The sequence below is a fragment of the Dreissena polymorpha genome, unplaced genomic scaffold, assembly GCF_020536995.1.
Source record: "Dreissena polymorpha isolate Duluth1 unplaced genomic scaffold, UMN_Dpol_1.0 chrUn015, whole genome shotgun sequence".
Taxonomy (NCBI): domain Eukaryota; kingdom Metazoa; phylum Mollusca; class Bivalvia; order Myida; family Dreissenidae; genus Dreissena; species Dreissena polymorpha.
In genome coordinates, this window is record NW_026273329.1 from 229,054 (window position 1) to 246,048 (window position 16,995).

Sequence of the window (16,995 nt, forward strand, 5' to 3'; positions counted from 1 at the left end):
CGATTTGTTTTTATTGCAGCCTACGAACTTTGGCTGAAGGCGGGATCAGCGAGTACGCTAAATCATGACGTCACCGCTGAAGAATCCATGACGATCACGTGCAGTGACGGGACGGACCAAATCACCAGCAGTTACAAGGTGGACATTTCGGACGCGGTATGTGTACATTTAAGCCGCGCTCTGGGAAAACGGGGCTTAATGCAAGTGCGTAAAGTGTCGTCTCAGACTAGCCTCTGCAGTCTGCTTGTAAGGCATTTTTCTTTTAAAGGAAGTCTCCTGTTATCAACAAATCCTGTTTGAGCGGAAAGGGTCGTCCCTGATTAGCCTCTGCAGACTGGACAGGTAAATCTGGGACGACACTTTACACACATGCATTAAGCCCCGTTTTACCCCAGCGTGGATCTTTTTAATCGAATTTACGGTGTATTCTCTCCCACATGAGCACCGCACTCGGAAGACCGCGTGGACGGAGTGTTTCGGAGTAGCTCGGTCTGTCGGTCCGTTAAGTGCCTACAAAGCAGTATCCAGTACATCCCTAAGCTATGGACGGTTGCATTTAGTCATGGCAATGACAGATATATGAAATAATTCAAATTTGGGGATTACCAAAGCGTTGCGGGCGGTGGGGAAGGGCGGGGGGGGATTGCAAGATACAGGAGACGTTCGATTCCAGGCATAGAAGTTGTGTATTTTACTTCCCGTTGTGAAGAACCCAGTAGACTGAAGAAAATCGTTTGTTTTAAGATAATATGGCCTAATATTGTTTGATATTGTTTGGACAACATTGAAAAAACATGTTCATATATTTGACTATTTTCCAAAGTTGTGTCGGTGATTCCCAAAATAAAAGAATAATGGATATAACTGAGCGAAAACATTATGGACATAGATAAATGCTGCATATCCCGTTTCGTAAGGGCTTAGACTTAGAAATTATATATCTATATCATGGGATACATTACACAAGTTGTGTACACGTTCTGTAAATCAAAACATAATTCTTGAGATATGGCAATTGATTTGCGTTCAAAGTTAAATAAAAGTTAATGTTCATTAAAGGTCCCCGTTCTAACCAATTTTGCCGGTACTTCCGGTCCGCTAGTAGACCTATCGCCAGTGGGCACTTCCGTTCACCAGTTCACCGTCACCGACCAGGATGACGCCATTTCCTGTTCCATCAACGCGCCGGAGAGCGCAAAGTTTGGCATTACTAAGGTGGACACCGCTACGGGAGCTCAAAGTAAGTTCGGTGACTTTATTACGTGAATGTGTAGACGTCGTTACGTGAGTTTGCTAACGGTAATACGTCAGTTTAGTGAAGTAATTAAAATGATCATGATGAATGTAATAGTGGTGTTGTTGATGAAGAGATGGAATAAAATTATCAGGATACTGCTGTTGCTGCTTATGATGGTGATGTTATGGTGATGATGATGATGATGATGATGATGATGATGTTATGGTTATGATGATGATGATGATGATGATGATGATGATGATGATGATGATGATGACGACGACGACGACGACGACGACGACGACGACGACGACGACGACGACGACGATGGTGGTGGTGATGATGATGATGGTGATGGTGATGATGATGACGACGACGACGACGATGACGATGACGATGACGATGATGATGATGATGATGGAGATGGTGATGGTGATGATGATGATGATGATGATGATGATGAAGCTGATGATGATGATGATGATGAGGAGGAGGAGGAGGAATTTTCGTTAATGCGAGTGTCAAATCGATGCTTAAATGGTATATATCGGTGACACCTTTGATTAAGCCATCGTGGTTATGTGCTTTCTGTGTCAGGGTTCGACGTCAAGACGATTGCCACGCTTGATTACGACTCTGCTACGAGTTACACGATCACCGGCACGTGCACTGACGCTATCAACACTTCGACGCCATCAAGGACCATCAATATAGCCGATGACGTAAGCATAATAAAAATGAATAACTAAAAAACGATTTAAGCATTTGTTAAAACATGTTTTCGAATAAGTTAAACGTTTAACGTTTATTATTTAGTAAATACTGTTTACTGAAGTCGAGGTGAACGTTAAGCGTATAAACTATTTACAAAAAAACGTGTGTTTTGCACTGTCATAACTTTTCTCAATATACATTCTAACACTCATTCCGTTGTAATTGGGATTCCTCTTTTAATACGAAAAAGTGGGAATATATTGCTTTGTACCTGTACGTCGGTCGGTCGGTCGTCATACATCGACTATTTCCGGAATCTTCCGTAAGATTGATTTATGCAAAAACTCGGCTCCTGAATCAGATTGTGTTGATCGGTCCTAAGGCAATTTTGTTTCCCTTCGATATCGAGACACCGTTTTGACTTACGACCATCTGCTGGTTACTTGGGAGGAACAGACGACGCCTGTTACGTTTCTGGACAAATAATTGTATTCTTTTACTCAACGTTTATTATTGTTATTTATTTAACGTTTAAAGGGATCTTTACACGTTTTGGTAAATTGACAAAATTGAAAAAAGTTGTTTCAGATTCGCAAATTTTCGTTTTAGTTATGATATTTGTGAGGAAACAGAAATACTGAACATTTACCATGGTCTAATATAACCATTATATGCATCTTTTGACGATTTAAAAACCTGGAAATTATAAAGCGTTGCAACGCGAAACGATTGAATAATTTGGAGAGTTCTGTTGTTGTCGTTTAATTTTGTGAAACTACGAAGATTGCTTATATAAAGTATAAAATACGTCGCAAATATATAATTTGCAGGATGGCCGAGCGGTCTAATTGGTTTTTATTCCAGGATTCCGGGGGTCACTGGTTCGAGCCCTGCTGCGGGCTACATTTTTTGCTTTTTTAAATTTTATTCTTGTTTTTTACTGGAGCTTTTTAGATCCAATGTTTGCATTCATCAATATAAAGCATTTAATGACAAACTTCAAAACATGCCAAAATCTGTGAAAAGGCCCCTTTAATATAAAATGAATGTACTGTGATTTTGTCTGTTAACGCCGGTTTCTGTTAATATGTATAATTTATTATGAAATGATTATGGAAGGGAAATGAATGTTAGTTTTGTGACTGTTTCCACTGTTTTTTGTTTATGTATAGTTTAAATACTCCATTCAGTGTGTATATAAACACAAAACACACCCACGCATAATTTATTATTATCTTTAGTACTAATTTTTTACGCATTTATGAAAGTTTTATAATTATTGATCACGATGAGCACTAAAATGCTTAAGTTAATAGAATTTTTGTTCTGTTCTGTCAAAAGGTCACATCTCAATGCCATAGGGGCTTGTAAGATGAATTTCGTATCAGCAGCAGAGCTAAAGAATGCTTCGATCTCGAATCATATAAGTTCGAGGTCACGGCACAAGGGCAACGTCTGTAACATGTAAACTCTGTTAATTTCTGCAAGATATATAGAACACTCCTCGACCTACGATATCCCAAATAAGTGTGTTATTCTTAAAGAAATGAAGAGGCCAAAAATGTTGAGGTTAAATGGACAGGCGTGTATTTTTTTTACATACGATATGCTGAGAACGCTTGGCGTCATATCAATAAGTTCGCTGTCAGTATTGAGAGAAGGAATAAGCCTGTTGATTTTATTCTGAAGAAATGAAAGATCACAAGGGCGTTCAATATTGAATAAAATGTCAGAAATTTCACATACTGATGCCTTTGATGTACGTCGGGGTCATGCATTTTCCCGAACATAATTTTTCACATGTATGGTACTCTTCTGTGGTCGTTATGGCTTCAAACAGGTAATGGCGTTTCCAGATTCATTAAAGGACCTCATTTAACTTGCATGCTGCTTCAGAAACCCGTTTTCTCCGGACTTCCGGCTACGTTGTCGCCGGCACGTAACGACGGATTGCAGACGGCCACGTCACTTCGCACGTTCATCGTCACGGACGCCAACGACCAGAGTATCATCACTTGCTCGATACAGGTTAGTAACTTCGGGCTGTTTCGGGAAATTCCGGTACTTTTCTCAGTCTTTTACCGTTTTGTTTAAAGTTTTAATATGACACCAACGACAAAAATGTGATCATTTGCTAGATACAGGTAAGTAACTTCGGGCTGTTTCGGGAATTCCCGGTACTTCTCCGTCTACTTCCGTTTTGTTTAAAGTTTTATATGACGCTCAAGACCAAAGTGTGATCTTCTGCTCGATAGAGGATAGTTACTAGTAGAACTGCTCAATAAAAAATCTACATTGTTGTTTCGGGAATTCCAGGCACTAATCTTCTATGTCCGTATTGTTTATAATTTTGTTTTAAGGCTTTTTTCGTTTTGTTCAAAGTTTTGTTTTGGAAATTGCCGTTACTTTCCCGTCTATTTCCGTTTTGTTTAAGGTTTTGTTAAAATATTCAGTAATTCCAGGTACTTTCAAATCCATTTCCGCTTTGTTTAAAGTTTGGACTTCCCTGTCCTTCAGGCCGTTTGTTTAAAGTTCTGTTAGCTGTTTTCGATACACACTTAACTTGTATTACAAACAGCTATTTCTATTTATACTTAACATATGTAATACCTGTGCAACAAAATATAGGGATTAAACTCTTTTAAATGTAAACAAACGTTTGAAAAGCATAACACAAATAATAAACTTGTTAGTTTTCGTATATAATCGATTTTTTATCACCTCATGTTCGCCAAAAATATAAACCAGTATTTCACGAGTGGCGCAGTCCGAAATGCAAATAACAATTGAGTCGCGCTCTGGGAAAACCGGGGTTAACTCATGTGCATAAAGCGTCTACTACAAAGGCTTATCAGGTACGACACTTTGAACGGAGACCTTATTTTCGGTTAGAAGAGACTTCCCTTAAACGAGCAAATGCCATACAAGATGAAATTGTTGTTCGACCTGCACATGCAAATCTGGGACAACAATTTACGCACATGCTTTACGCCCAGTTTTCCCAGAACGAGGCTCAATTCATCTTATCACTCGTAAAATAAAATGGACCGTGCTCTGTGAAAAAGAGGTTTAATGCATGTGCGTAAAGTTTCGTCCCAGATTAGGCTAATCAGGGACGACACTTTCCGCTGTTATGATATTTTTTCGTGTAAAGAAAGTCTCTTCTAAGCAAAAGTAAAGTTTAGGCGGAGAGTGTCGTCCCTGTTTTGCCTGCGCGGACTGCACAGGCTAATCTGGGAGGACACTTTCCGCTGTTATGATATTTTTTCGTTTACAGAAAGTCTCTTCTAAGCAAAAAATCAAGTTTAGGCGGAAAGTGTCTTCCCTGTTTTGCCTGCGCGGATTGCACAGGCTAATCTGGAAGGACACTTTACGCACATGCATTAAACCCACTTTTCACATAGCAAGGCTCGAATCTGCCGAAACTAACAAATAACCTCTACTTATCCTGCAGGCGCCGATGGACAGCTTCTTCAACCTGGTTCCCGGCACGGCGCCGACATTTGCGAACTGGGTCAAAGCCGGCGTGACGTTGGACGCTGCGTCATCACCTCTCCTCGTAAACGGCCAGTGCGTTGACGACTGATCGCCGGCGAATACAATTACCGAAACGTTCACCGTTCCCTTACTTGACAAGGTACTTTTAACTCGTGTATATTCGTCGGCATGAAATTTCGCAAATAATAAAATATAGATTTTCTTCTTTCTTAAGATAAATATATAGTAACAATCGATGGTCTCGACTCGTTTTGTCGAATTGACTGCAAAAAAATGGTAAAGAAACCAACTGGATGATGATGATGATGATGATAATGATGATGATGATGATGATGATGATGATGATGATGATGATGATGATGATGATGATGATGATGATGATGATGATGATGATGATGATGATGATGATGATGATGATGATGATGATAAATAATAATAATAATAATAATAATAATAATAATAATAATAAATGAGTATATTTACTATTCAGCCTCCGACGTTCGTTTCGGGAATTCCCGGAACACCTCCGTCTATTTCCGACTCGACCGTCATCGCGACGTCACTTGGTGTATTCACCGTTACTGACCCCGACACGACGTGCAGTATTACGTCACCGGTGACGTCAGTGTATGAGATCAGACCCTTGACGTCACCGGCAGATCCTCAAAAGCCTAACGCGTTTCCGTTGAAATCCATTGGCTTATAACAACAACAGCGTTGTGTCTAATCGCTGTATAATTACTAGGCGCTTGTCCTAAGTTTGTGATGATGGGCTTTACAAACGCAATATTATTTTATTGATTTTGATAGATAATTATCCATAAACGAATATATATTTTAAAGATTCTTCCAGATCACGAGTGCTCTGTTGCTCGTGTGAGTAAAATGCATGCATTCTGTCGTTGAATCAATGATACATTTTTTGAAAAAAGCTTTTTGCCAAACTGTGAACAAGACCATATAAGATCTCGAAATTATGGATAAATTATGAACAATCTTTATCAGAAACCCATATCAACTCTAAAGCAATCTTTGTTTGACATCAACAAATGTTTTATTCAAGAGTTCCAAGTGTGGATCAGTGCCGCCGTTACTCAATCGTCTATAGACTTCAATGACCAGGCGGTTCCGTTGCGGTTGACGATCACGTGTACGGACGGAAACACCGCCATCACGGACGACACTTTCCGCCTAAACTTGATTTACGGTAAGGAGGGATTTCCTTGGAACTAAAAATACCATAAAAGCGGAAAGGGTCGTCCCTAATTAGCCTGTGCGGACTGCTCAGGCTTATCTGGGACGACACTTTACGCACATGAATTAAGCCCATTTTTCTAAGAACACGACTCATTTATTATCAGATGAAAATCGATGGTATAACAACGATAGTATAAACTTGAGCTCTTTACTATCGCTATTTTTGGATCAAACACGGATTTTTCTAAAAATTGGAGAATCTGTTTTTGTCAACTACGGAAGAAAAAAAAATGTCCCAAAAAATGCTCTATTTGATTATTGTTTATGGGAAAATGTAGGAAAAATAGGATAATTAGAGCCTTGTACTACCACGGTTCTTAGCCCCGAATGAATCTCTATCCAAAACTCACATTATATTCTCTATTTAAGTCCGCGCTCTGAAAAAACAAGGCTAAATGCATCTGTGTAAATTGTCGTCCCATAATGATATTTGCCAGTGCAGTCTGCACATGCTACACAGCGATGACACTTTCCGTTTTTTTGTGTGGAGTTTTACGTTGAAAGGAAGTCTCTTCCTCGCAAAAATCTAAATATTGCGAAAACATTTGACCCTGAAAAGCCTGTGCGGAATGCACTTTAGGCACTTTCATTAACAGGGTACACAGTCAACGGGGTTTGCCGCGTTTAACACACGTTTTTTTTTCTCTTCGCGATTTAAGCCGCCGGTGATATCAGCACTTCCGGCGAGCGGACGGCTATCAACGACGGTCTTCAGACGACCGCCGCAATTCTCCACACGTTCAGCGTGACAGACAGCGATGACGCCGTAACGTGCTCCGTGAGGCCGCCGACTTTTGTCTCCGGCATGCCCGGAAGTTCCGCGAGCATCTATGACGCCACTGTCACACAGACGTTGCTCGGGAAATTCACAACTTCAGACCCTGATACAACGAGAAAATTGACGTCACCGGCGAATCCTCAACAACCTGGTAAGGTAATCATTGATCATAGTGTGAATGCCTACAATTTTAAGGCTCATGAACCACCACAAGGGTACATTTAGTAATGCTCAATTGGTCATTGTCGGTTCATCGGTTCAGGTACTGTATGTACTTAAAAGTACCCGGATATTCATAAGTATACTACAAAGTATCCGTGGTACGGAAAATACATACTAAGTAAGAAAGTACCTAGGGGTATGACCGGATACCTTTAAGCGTATTTTTTGTACACGGGGTACAGTTAAGTGAACTTAAGAGTACTTTAGAGTACACGGGGTACTTCTAAATTGTAACTGAGCCGACAAAGCAATTGAACCAATAGAAGTATCATCGTCGACCCGTCTGTTCATTCATCTTTAAATCGCATTTATTTTGCATTAGTATGTGAGATTATAAAACATATCTCCTTCAATATTAATGTAACAGGGTTCGGTATAAGAAGAACTTATTGTAATATGTAATAGTTATGAAATTATCAATTAAATCTACTTACATATGTTTTATTAACTCCAGATACTTGCTAACAATCCATTGTTTGTCACAATTCAGTAATTCCAATCCAAAAATACGCTCCATGTTTGTTTACTATGACGCTGTCAGCCAGTTGTGTAGGAATACGACCTACATTTTCAATTGCACAATATAATTTGTTACTCCTAACTGTTGTTCTCCAAAATTAATGGCTTTCACTTGTAATATTAATCTAAGGATGCATTTGTGTATTGCATTTTGGTAAAGTTATGTTCCAGTTGCAAATGCTTTGGAACTATTTCGTTAGGCGTAGAAAGCCTATTCATCATTTAGTTTCATGTTTCCATTGTATTATTAAAATGTTTAACAGAATTTAAATGCAGAACATTTCTGCCTGATATTATGTATTAATGTTATGTGTTTTAATACAAATTGCTTTTTATAATGTAACAACTCATATTATTGACTTACTTTGTTGATTTAGGATTCCGAAATGCTGTTTAGGAAAATGGCTCTTTGTAAACTTGTTTTATTGGTTAAGGAATTCCTAAGTGCACGTTGATTGGTTGGGACGCCTAAGTTTCGGAATCCTAAAGCATCTTCACTATAAATAGCGCGCAGCATCACGGATTCTTCACCTCGGTCAATGACTCAAAATCCACGTCATTTAAAAGTCGGAAACCTACCAGCTTAAGCTAAAGCCATCATAATGGTAGGGAATAGTTCTGTAAAATCTTAAGTATTCTTTTAAGTTATTTAAAATAGTAATCAAGTAACAGTGATGCTGCGCACCTTCATCATACTTATAGTTATTTATTCGTAAACCAAACTTCTTAAGACGCGTTCTACGATTTGAATGAATAGATTTGTTAAACCTTAACTCGGTCGATTGTTCTATCCTGAGAACTTAGAAGTGTCTAAGTATTACATTATACTGCCTTGATATATGAGCTAGCTTTTATAGCGACGCGGTACCGGGTTCGATCCCCGACTACCATGGGGATCGAACCCGGGACCTCCCGGTTCCAAATCAGGCAGACACTCTACCGCGTCGCTATAAAAGCTAGTTCATAAAGCAAGGCAGTATAAGTTCTCCTTATACCGAACCCTGCTTCATTAAGAGTGTTATTTCGCTTTGTCATGTTATGGGGCGGCCTATAACTGCATTAATATTGAAGGAATGATAAGTTATATATAAATAGAGGCATTTTAGTAAAAGAGCAGAGCTTTGATTCTGGCAATTCTTTCAAATTAAACATCGACATTCGTGACATTTCACAGATAACGTTTTATATAATATGTAATTGTTTCCTCACGAATATCCCAAGCTTGGTTAAATCGCGGCCGCAACTGAGTCTTTTCAAATTTCCTTGTAAACGGCCATCTAATCTGACAGTTTCTTCTTTTTCTATGTCTAACAATACAGTATGACGTCATTAATGTGTACAATATGACATCATGTATGTATTCAGTATGAGTCATGTTAACGTCATATATGTGAATAGTGTGGATCATCTTGACGTTATTTTTTGGTACATTATGAGTCATGTCATATATGTGTATAGTATGACGTCATATATTTGTTTAACAGAGATTGAAGTGTGGATCAAAAGCACCGTAACTCAAGCGTCTATCGACTTCAACGACCAGACCGTTCCGTTGCCGTTAACGATAAAATGTACTGACGGATACGTCGCGAATGATATCACGGGAACGTTTAACGTCAATATTGTCGACGAGGTTTGTATGGAACTGTTTTAATAAGCAATTTATTCATATGTATAATACCAACTCTATAAAAACAACAACAACACTTTCATGGGCGCTACGTAATTTAACATAAATGGATTTCAAACTAACATAACAGACGTGACGTGTCATGGTCAAAGGTCAAGGACACAATTCATGTTTTTGAAAATATAATTAAGTTGGACCAATGTAGGTTTGTAAAAGGAGCAATTTCGGAAACGTTTCGGAGCACAGTATCAGCGACATGCATTAAGAAATTAAAAGTAAAAGGCATGAATTAATAGGTATGAAATTTCTGTTCAGACTTTTAATGGACTTCTTGACAGATTTTCGTATTAACGTAAAATATCACTAAATTGAATAAGTAACACAACTATAAGATCTGGAACTGTTAAAAAACATAAACACAAGGAAAAGATAAAATAAGATCGTGCCGTGAGGATCGAACATAAAGGAAAAACTGACTCTGTACTTCTGAACCACGAATGCTTGTGAAACTATTACGTAGTTTAAACCAAATGTCGGTGACACATTGTTTTGCTTCGACTAACAGCGATTTAAACGCTTTGTAATTTTTGTACCAATTTACAAGCATATACTTTAACTATTTTTTATCAAGATGGGAGATATATCTTGCCTGTTTGAATATTATGAAAACTAACTTTTTGAATCAATGATTTTTTTGATTTTTTGATTTTTTTCATTTTTTATTTAAATCTTCATTTCGTCAAAAAACATAAAATAAATCTATATTAACAATAACCATATTATCTTTCAAAATCATCAAACAAAAGTCATGACTATCAAGCAATCGTCATTTTGTCAGAAGATATATTTTAACGTAAAAAAAAAGGAATTTCACAAGGATGTCCACTTTTCCTTCTATTTATTATATGCATCGTTCTGGAAAACTGGACTTGTGCGTGAAGTGTTCACCCAGATTAGACTATGCCTAAACATAATTCTCGTTATGAAGAGAATTAATGTAATCGTCTCTGATATGTCAGTGCGGACAGCACAGGCTAATATGTGACGACAATTGACGCGGATGCTTTAAACCCTGTTTTCCCAGAGCAAGGCTCATATACGTATTGCCCATTTAAATTACAGTTAATTGTTTAACTACAGCCCCCAGTGATTACCTTACTACCCTCTACCGGAAGTTCCATCAACGATGGTATGCAGGCAGCCGCGGCGATCACCCATACGTTCAGCGGCGACCATCCATACGTTTAACGTCACCGACAGCGACGACGTTGTCACGTGCTCCATACGAGCGCCGGAATCCACCTTTTTTTGAAGTGGTAGCCGCAACTAGCCCAGGTACATGGTTTCACAATTATCCTCCACCTTTTAATTGCTTTTTATTAACAATGATAACTAATTTTAATATGTCGGCATTAAATTTCTTTTGGTATAAAAAACGACATGAAAATGAGCGGATTTTTAATTTCCAAACAGAAACATAAGTCGGACTCTGGAATCATATATTCGTAACCAAACCACGAAATCAACGATAATTCATGAGTTTCCTTGGCATGCGCGTTGTGTTAAAATGACGTCTCTATCAAAAAAGGTGGCAAAAATACCCGAGCGGTTTACGAAAAACAAGATTTTCGTTTTTTTAGTAGCATAATAGTTTTTGCCATTGCTCTTGATGATTCCAATCGGTTTAGAATATCGATATTTATTAAAGGTTTCGTTATAAAATCGGAATTTGACCTTTAATAATGATTTTACAGTAAATGCTTATTAACCGAAACGTCGATCAGAGCCGCCGTTGTGTTTTCTATAGTCATTTGTCTAGTGATGTAAAGTTGCTTGGATTGCCTTGTCAGTATGCAATAATATGCTCTCTTTTCCTACTGAAATATAAGCCAAACGTTTTCAACACAGGTCGTTAAATTCGTGATAACTATATATGATGCGTATAATATTCACAAACAATGTCTGTAATGAAAATGGAATAAAAACGACTTTCTTTTCAGCGTTCAATACCCGCGTGAAAGCAGGAGTGACGTTGGCTGCAGCGGTCAGTCCGTACGTCATGCACGTTGATTGCACAGATGCCGTAACCGCCGTCAGTTCAACGTTCACCCAGCCAGTACTTGATAAGGTACGTAATGCTGTTGTGGTATCGAAAACAAAATTGAGTATCCATTGATGTTTGTATAAAATTTAAGAGAATTACATAAGAATTACAAAACTGAAAAATATTTGAAAATTGGTAAAACTTTAGTGAAGTTATGCCAATTTGAACAGTGTCTTCCTTGATTAGCCTTGTACGACACTCTACGCACATTAAGTCCGAATTTCCCAGAGCGTGATTCATGTGTTGCATTCAGGGTTTTATGCTTTCCAGTGGTTTATAGAGAAATATCAGTCAATTAAAAATGACAATGCACTGTTTAAAACAGTGAAAGTAACAGTGAAATAACGTTATTGTTTATATATCGTGATGCCATTATTTTAGAGTAATTCTCCAGGTTAAATCGATTTAAATTCACTCGTGATCATAGATTTCTTTATGTGATCAAGCCTGAATTAAAATCCATATTCTTCCAAATCCACCAAATATCCTCTATTTCTTTTATTCCGAGTAGCCGTCGACATTTTTATCTGGGATTCCCGGGAATTCCACTGACGTCTCAGACGACACCGTGATTGCGACGTCACTGGGAAAGTTCACAACTACGGACCCTGATACCACGTGTTCTGTGACGTTACCTGTGACAACCGTCTATGAGATCAAAAAAGCAGCGTCACCGACCGATCCCCAGAAACACGGTAACAATTAAGTAAAAATAAATGGGCCGCGCTCTGTGAGAAAGGGGTTTGATGCATGTGCGTTAAGTGTCATCCCAAATTAGCCTGTGCAGTATGTATCAGGAACGACACTTATCGCTTTTATGATATTTTTCGTTTCAACAAAGTTTCTTCTTAGCAAAAATTCCAGTTTAGGCGGAAAGTGTTTACCTGATTAGCCTATGCGGACTGCACAGGCTTATCTGGGAAGAAACTTTGCGCAAATTAAACCCCATTTTCACAGAGCGGTTCGCTTAATGTTTTTTTAAGGGAGGCGCCGTAACAAACATAACAAATAAGTAAACATAACACATAAGTAAACATACCACATAAGTAGACATAACACATATGTAAACATAAAACATCAGAAAACATAACACATAACTAAACATAACACATAAGTAAACATTACACATAAGTAAACATAGCACAAACGAGCTTCGTTCTTGGAAAACGGGGCTTAATGCATGTACGTACAGAGTCGTCTCAGAATAGCCTGTGCAGTCCGCGTACGCTCATCAGAGACGAGATTTTCCGCTTTGAAATATGAATTCGTGAGGGCTGAAATCTAGTTCCATTGCATTACAGAGTTCGAAGTGTGGATCAGTAACGCCGTTACCCAGGCGTCTATCGACTTCAATGACCCGCCTGTTCCCCTTCCGTTAACAATCAAGTGCACTGATGGGAACGTTGTTAATGACATCACGGGGACGTTTAACGTCAACATTGTCGACTCGGTAAGTTGCGTTCACGTTATTATAGGGTATGGGAATCCTGATGAATTGCTTGGAAAGCACTAAACTATTTGTATTATTTTAAAAACTCTTTGAAAAACGACAAGCTCTGATGGTTTAAAATGCACTTTCAAAAACTGCTGTACATCGTTATATATGTTCATTAAACAGTGACACTTCAACTCGATTGTTTTTCGCTTGAACCCATGCACGCAATTGCGCGTAAGCCTGCCGGCACACCTTTTATGCTGTTTGCTTTGGAGTTTTATTACGTTTTGTTTGAAGAAATGAGCCTCGCTCTGAGAAGACCGGGTAAAATGCATGGAATTTTCAAAGTGTCATTCCATATTGGCGGAAAATGTCGTTCCTGATTGCTTGGATGACACTTCACACATTTGCATAAAGCTCCGGTTTTCCCAGATGTTTGTTTCATATATTGGGCATGTGGTCTTTGAATATTAATAAAAAATATTGACTTGACGTGTAATTTTCTCTCGCTTAAAATTAAGCGAATACCCGTGCCGAATGGCAACTAGTAACAGAAAATAGTCCAAAGTGATGACGTAATATCCTGTGAAATGATTATATTATTTTACTTGAGCGGCCGGTTTTCACCGCACTGCCTGCGACCGGAACTAACATTTTCGACGGTCTTAAGCACGCCATTGACACCCTTCACACGTTCAGCGTCACCGATAGCGACGACGCCGTTAACTGCTCTGCAAGAGTGCCGGAAAACGCCCTTTTGAAGTGATCGCCGGTGTCGCATCAAGTAATAAACTGGAAAAAATAATACAAATTTAAGTCTTGTTCTGGGGAAACTGTGTTTAGTGCATATGCGCCGAATGTCGTCCCTGAGCGGACCCAGGCCAACAAGGAACGACACGTTTCGCTTTTATAGGTTGTTTTTGTTTTTATGAAGTCGATTCTACACGACAATCCAGCTTAAGCGGAAAATGTCGTCCCCATATTAGCCTGTGTCGACTGCACATGATAATCTGGACGACACTACGCAGATGCATTAAGCCTAGTTTTCAACGAACAAGGCTCATGAAGTTTAAGTTTTATATGACCTCGTACATAATACTAATGTTTCATTGGCTAAGTCAGTTCACATCGAGGCGCTATTTTCTACTGTATGATATCACAGTAGCGTTTTTAATCATATCGTTATGTTGATATTAAAGGTGCCTGATATGATTTTTATATCAGGTTAGTTACTTGTAGGCGTTTTTTTATGATCAAAAATATAATACCAGGGATCAACTTTTTAGTCATCTGTTTCGATAAAAAGGTAAAAACGATTCCAATGTAACAAAAAACAAAAACAATTTGACACTAAGATGTAATATATTTTAAGCACAAATGCCGCGAAACGTACCATACAAATGTAAAGCGCAAGTGATCATGACGTTATGAATACATATATATTCTACCTAAATATCAACGTTGTGGCGATTATATTTAAATATCTGTTTAAAATGTGTTCACGGATGTATGATAAACAGAAAAACAGGTTATTGTCCTATTGTTTTATAAAATATTATACTTGGCTCGAATATCCAAAGATAATATTATTATTTAAGCCTGATCTGATCTGATATATATTGCAATGCAAAAGGGCAGTAATAAATTATTATCTATACTTCTAGTCAACATTAGGTATTTAGGTAAACATTAAATGACGTCATAAATGTTAACAAGATGATGTCATCAAATGCATTATACAGTACAGCTAATTGTCCGCTTAGTGCTTTAGGGGTCATTACTTGGATTTCTGCATCAGCGCTAATAACTAACATTTATAGAGATAATTGCCAAAAAAAATGAGTGCCAAATAATCAGAACATTGATGGATTAAGTGAGTTTAAATCAAGAACATCGGTTAAAAAACCCACAAATATGTTTGTTGTTAAAAACGTGCAAACGTCCATAAGTCTTCTAAAAACCGAAGAACAAAATAAAATAAAAGCAATCATATGCTTTCTTATAATAAAACTGTTATTTAATGATTAATTTAAATAGAAGATATTTGTTGGATTCGGTGGATTATCGATTTTAATTCACGAGAGATAATAGAAAATAATATTTTCACGAGTGGCGCAGCAACGAGTGTGCGCCACTCGTGAAAAAATATATTTTCTATGATCACAAGTGAAGTAAAATCGATATTCTTCCGAATCCAACAAATTTTCTTTTTATTTTATGCTTTTTTAAAAAGTTTATATATATTTTAAAAGAGTTTAACTATGAATTTCGCTGGGATAATGACATCATTTTGTAAAACAAATGACTTCCTTCGCAGTAAACAGTGTAAATTATCGATAATTTTCACTGTTTATTTTCACTGTTTGAAACAGTGAAATTATAGGTTAAATGCACTGATATTTCTCTATAAACCACCGAAAAGCATAAAATAAATGTTGTTTCTTGTCGGTGCAGTGGGATTATTTTACACAATTATCATAGATTAAAACATTTTTAACACTGCGTGTGGACGCCGCTTGGAAAACGGGGTTAAATGCATATTGAAAAAGTGTCTTCCCAGATTAGCCGCCATTTTGCCTTAACTTGTGTAACTAAGGTGTCGACCCTGATTAGCTTGTTTGGACTGCACATGCTAATCTAGGACAACACTTTACGCACATGCATTAAGCCCCGTTATCCCAGAGCGAGGTTCATGTCGATATAACACATCGCTTGCACGTTTTCAGGGTTTACAATTAACGTAAAGGCGGGGGGTAACGCTAAGAGCAGCGAACGGACCTTACGTCATCAAAGTCGACTGCTCAGATAGCGACAATGACGTCACTGCGACGTTCACACAACCAGTGATTGATACGGTAGGTTGTCTAACATGCGCAAATTAACCGGATTAGCCGTAAACCGATCAAACATCCCGGCATATACGCCTTTAATAATAGATGATTAAGTAAATGTGGTTACACCGAAACCAAACAGTCATCCCAGCTAATGTGCCATCAATAATAGATGTTCAAATTCATGTAGTTATACTAGACCCAAATGATAACAAAACAAAAAATCATATATATTAACTATAAATTTGTCACTGAAAACACATTTAAGGATGAGTAAATCGAAATGGTTTTGTTTCTTGTCCAGGTTTTTGTCTGCGTGCAACTTCCTTTTTTTCTTGCATTTCTCTCCATTTTTGTCAAGAAATGAATATGAGGATTACACGAATATATAACTACCAATTGTACTTTTGTTCATTACATGCTATATACTATTGTAGTATGCATTGGTACTGTTATGATATATTTATAAATAGTATGAATCCGTGTTTGTTTATATGAATTTCTCATGATAGGTTTTAAAAAATCATCCCGGCAAATGTTGCCTCAACAATAAATGTTCCCGCCCTTGTGGTTATTCCGAAACAAAATGTGAACCGGAAGTCATCGCGGTACAATAGCCCCAATAATAGATATTCACATCAATGCGGTTATATTAACCAAACGAAAACCCAAAAAGGACGCCTGGCCGTTAAACTGATTATTTTCATTGTCCTTCTATTTTCCCAGCCGCCGACGTTTGTATCCGGTATCCCCGGAAGTTCCCCTAACGT

At 38.0% G+C, this 16,995-nt stretch overlaps 2 protein-coding genes across 4 annotated transcripts; both read left to right on the plus strand.

Annotated features, from left to right (window-relative positions):
• Positions 1-87: 87 nt before the first annotated feature.
• On the plus strand, positions 88-11,103 carry LOC127863550 (cadherin EGF LAG seven-pass G-type receptor 2-like). Its single transcript, XM_052403106.1, has 10 exons — positions 88-156; positions 1,060-1,240; positions 1,835-1,959; positions 3,848-3,979; positions 5,406-5,510; positions 5,940-6,051; positions 6,513-6,599; positions 7,366-7,635; positions 9,710-9,858; positions 10,996-11,103. Exons 1-10 carry the CDS (start codon positions 88-90, stop codon positions 11,101-11,103), a joined length of 1,338 nt encoding a protein of 445 aa, XP_052259066.1.
• Positions 6,818-16,249, plus strand: LOC127863556 (uncharacterized). Of its 3 annotated transcripts, none has more exons than XM_052403121.1 (8): positions 6,818-7,699; positions 9,710-9,858; positions 10,996-11,190; positions 11,856-11,983; positions 12,471-12,654; positions 13,261-13,409; positions 14,008-14,178; positions 16,121-16,249. In XM_052403121.1, exons 4-7 carry the CDS (start codon positions 11,915-11,917, stop codon positions 14,158-14,160), a joined length of 555 nt encoding a protein of 184 aa, XP_052259081.1. In that variant the 5' UTR covers positions 6,818-7,699; positions 9,710-9,858; positions 10,996-11,190; positions 11,856-11,914; the 3' UTR covers positions 14,161-14,178; positions 16,121-16,249. The 3 variants fall into 3 exon arrangements, with proteins under 3 accessions (XP_052259081.1, XP_052259079.1, XP_052259078.1); XM_052403119.1 differs by having other exon boundaries at positions 6,818-7,640; XM_052403118.1 differs by having other exon boundaries at positions 6,818-7,635.
• Positions 16,250-16,995: the final 746 nt, after the last annotated feature.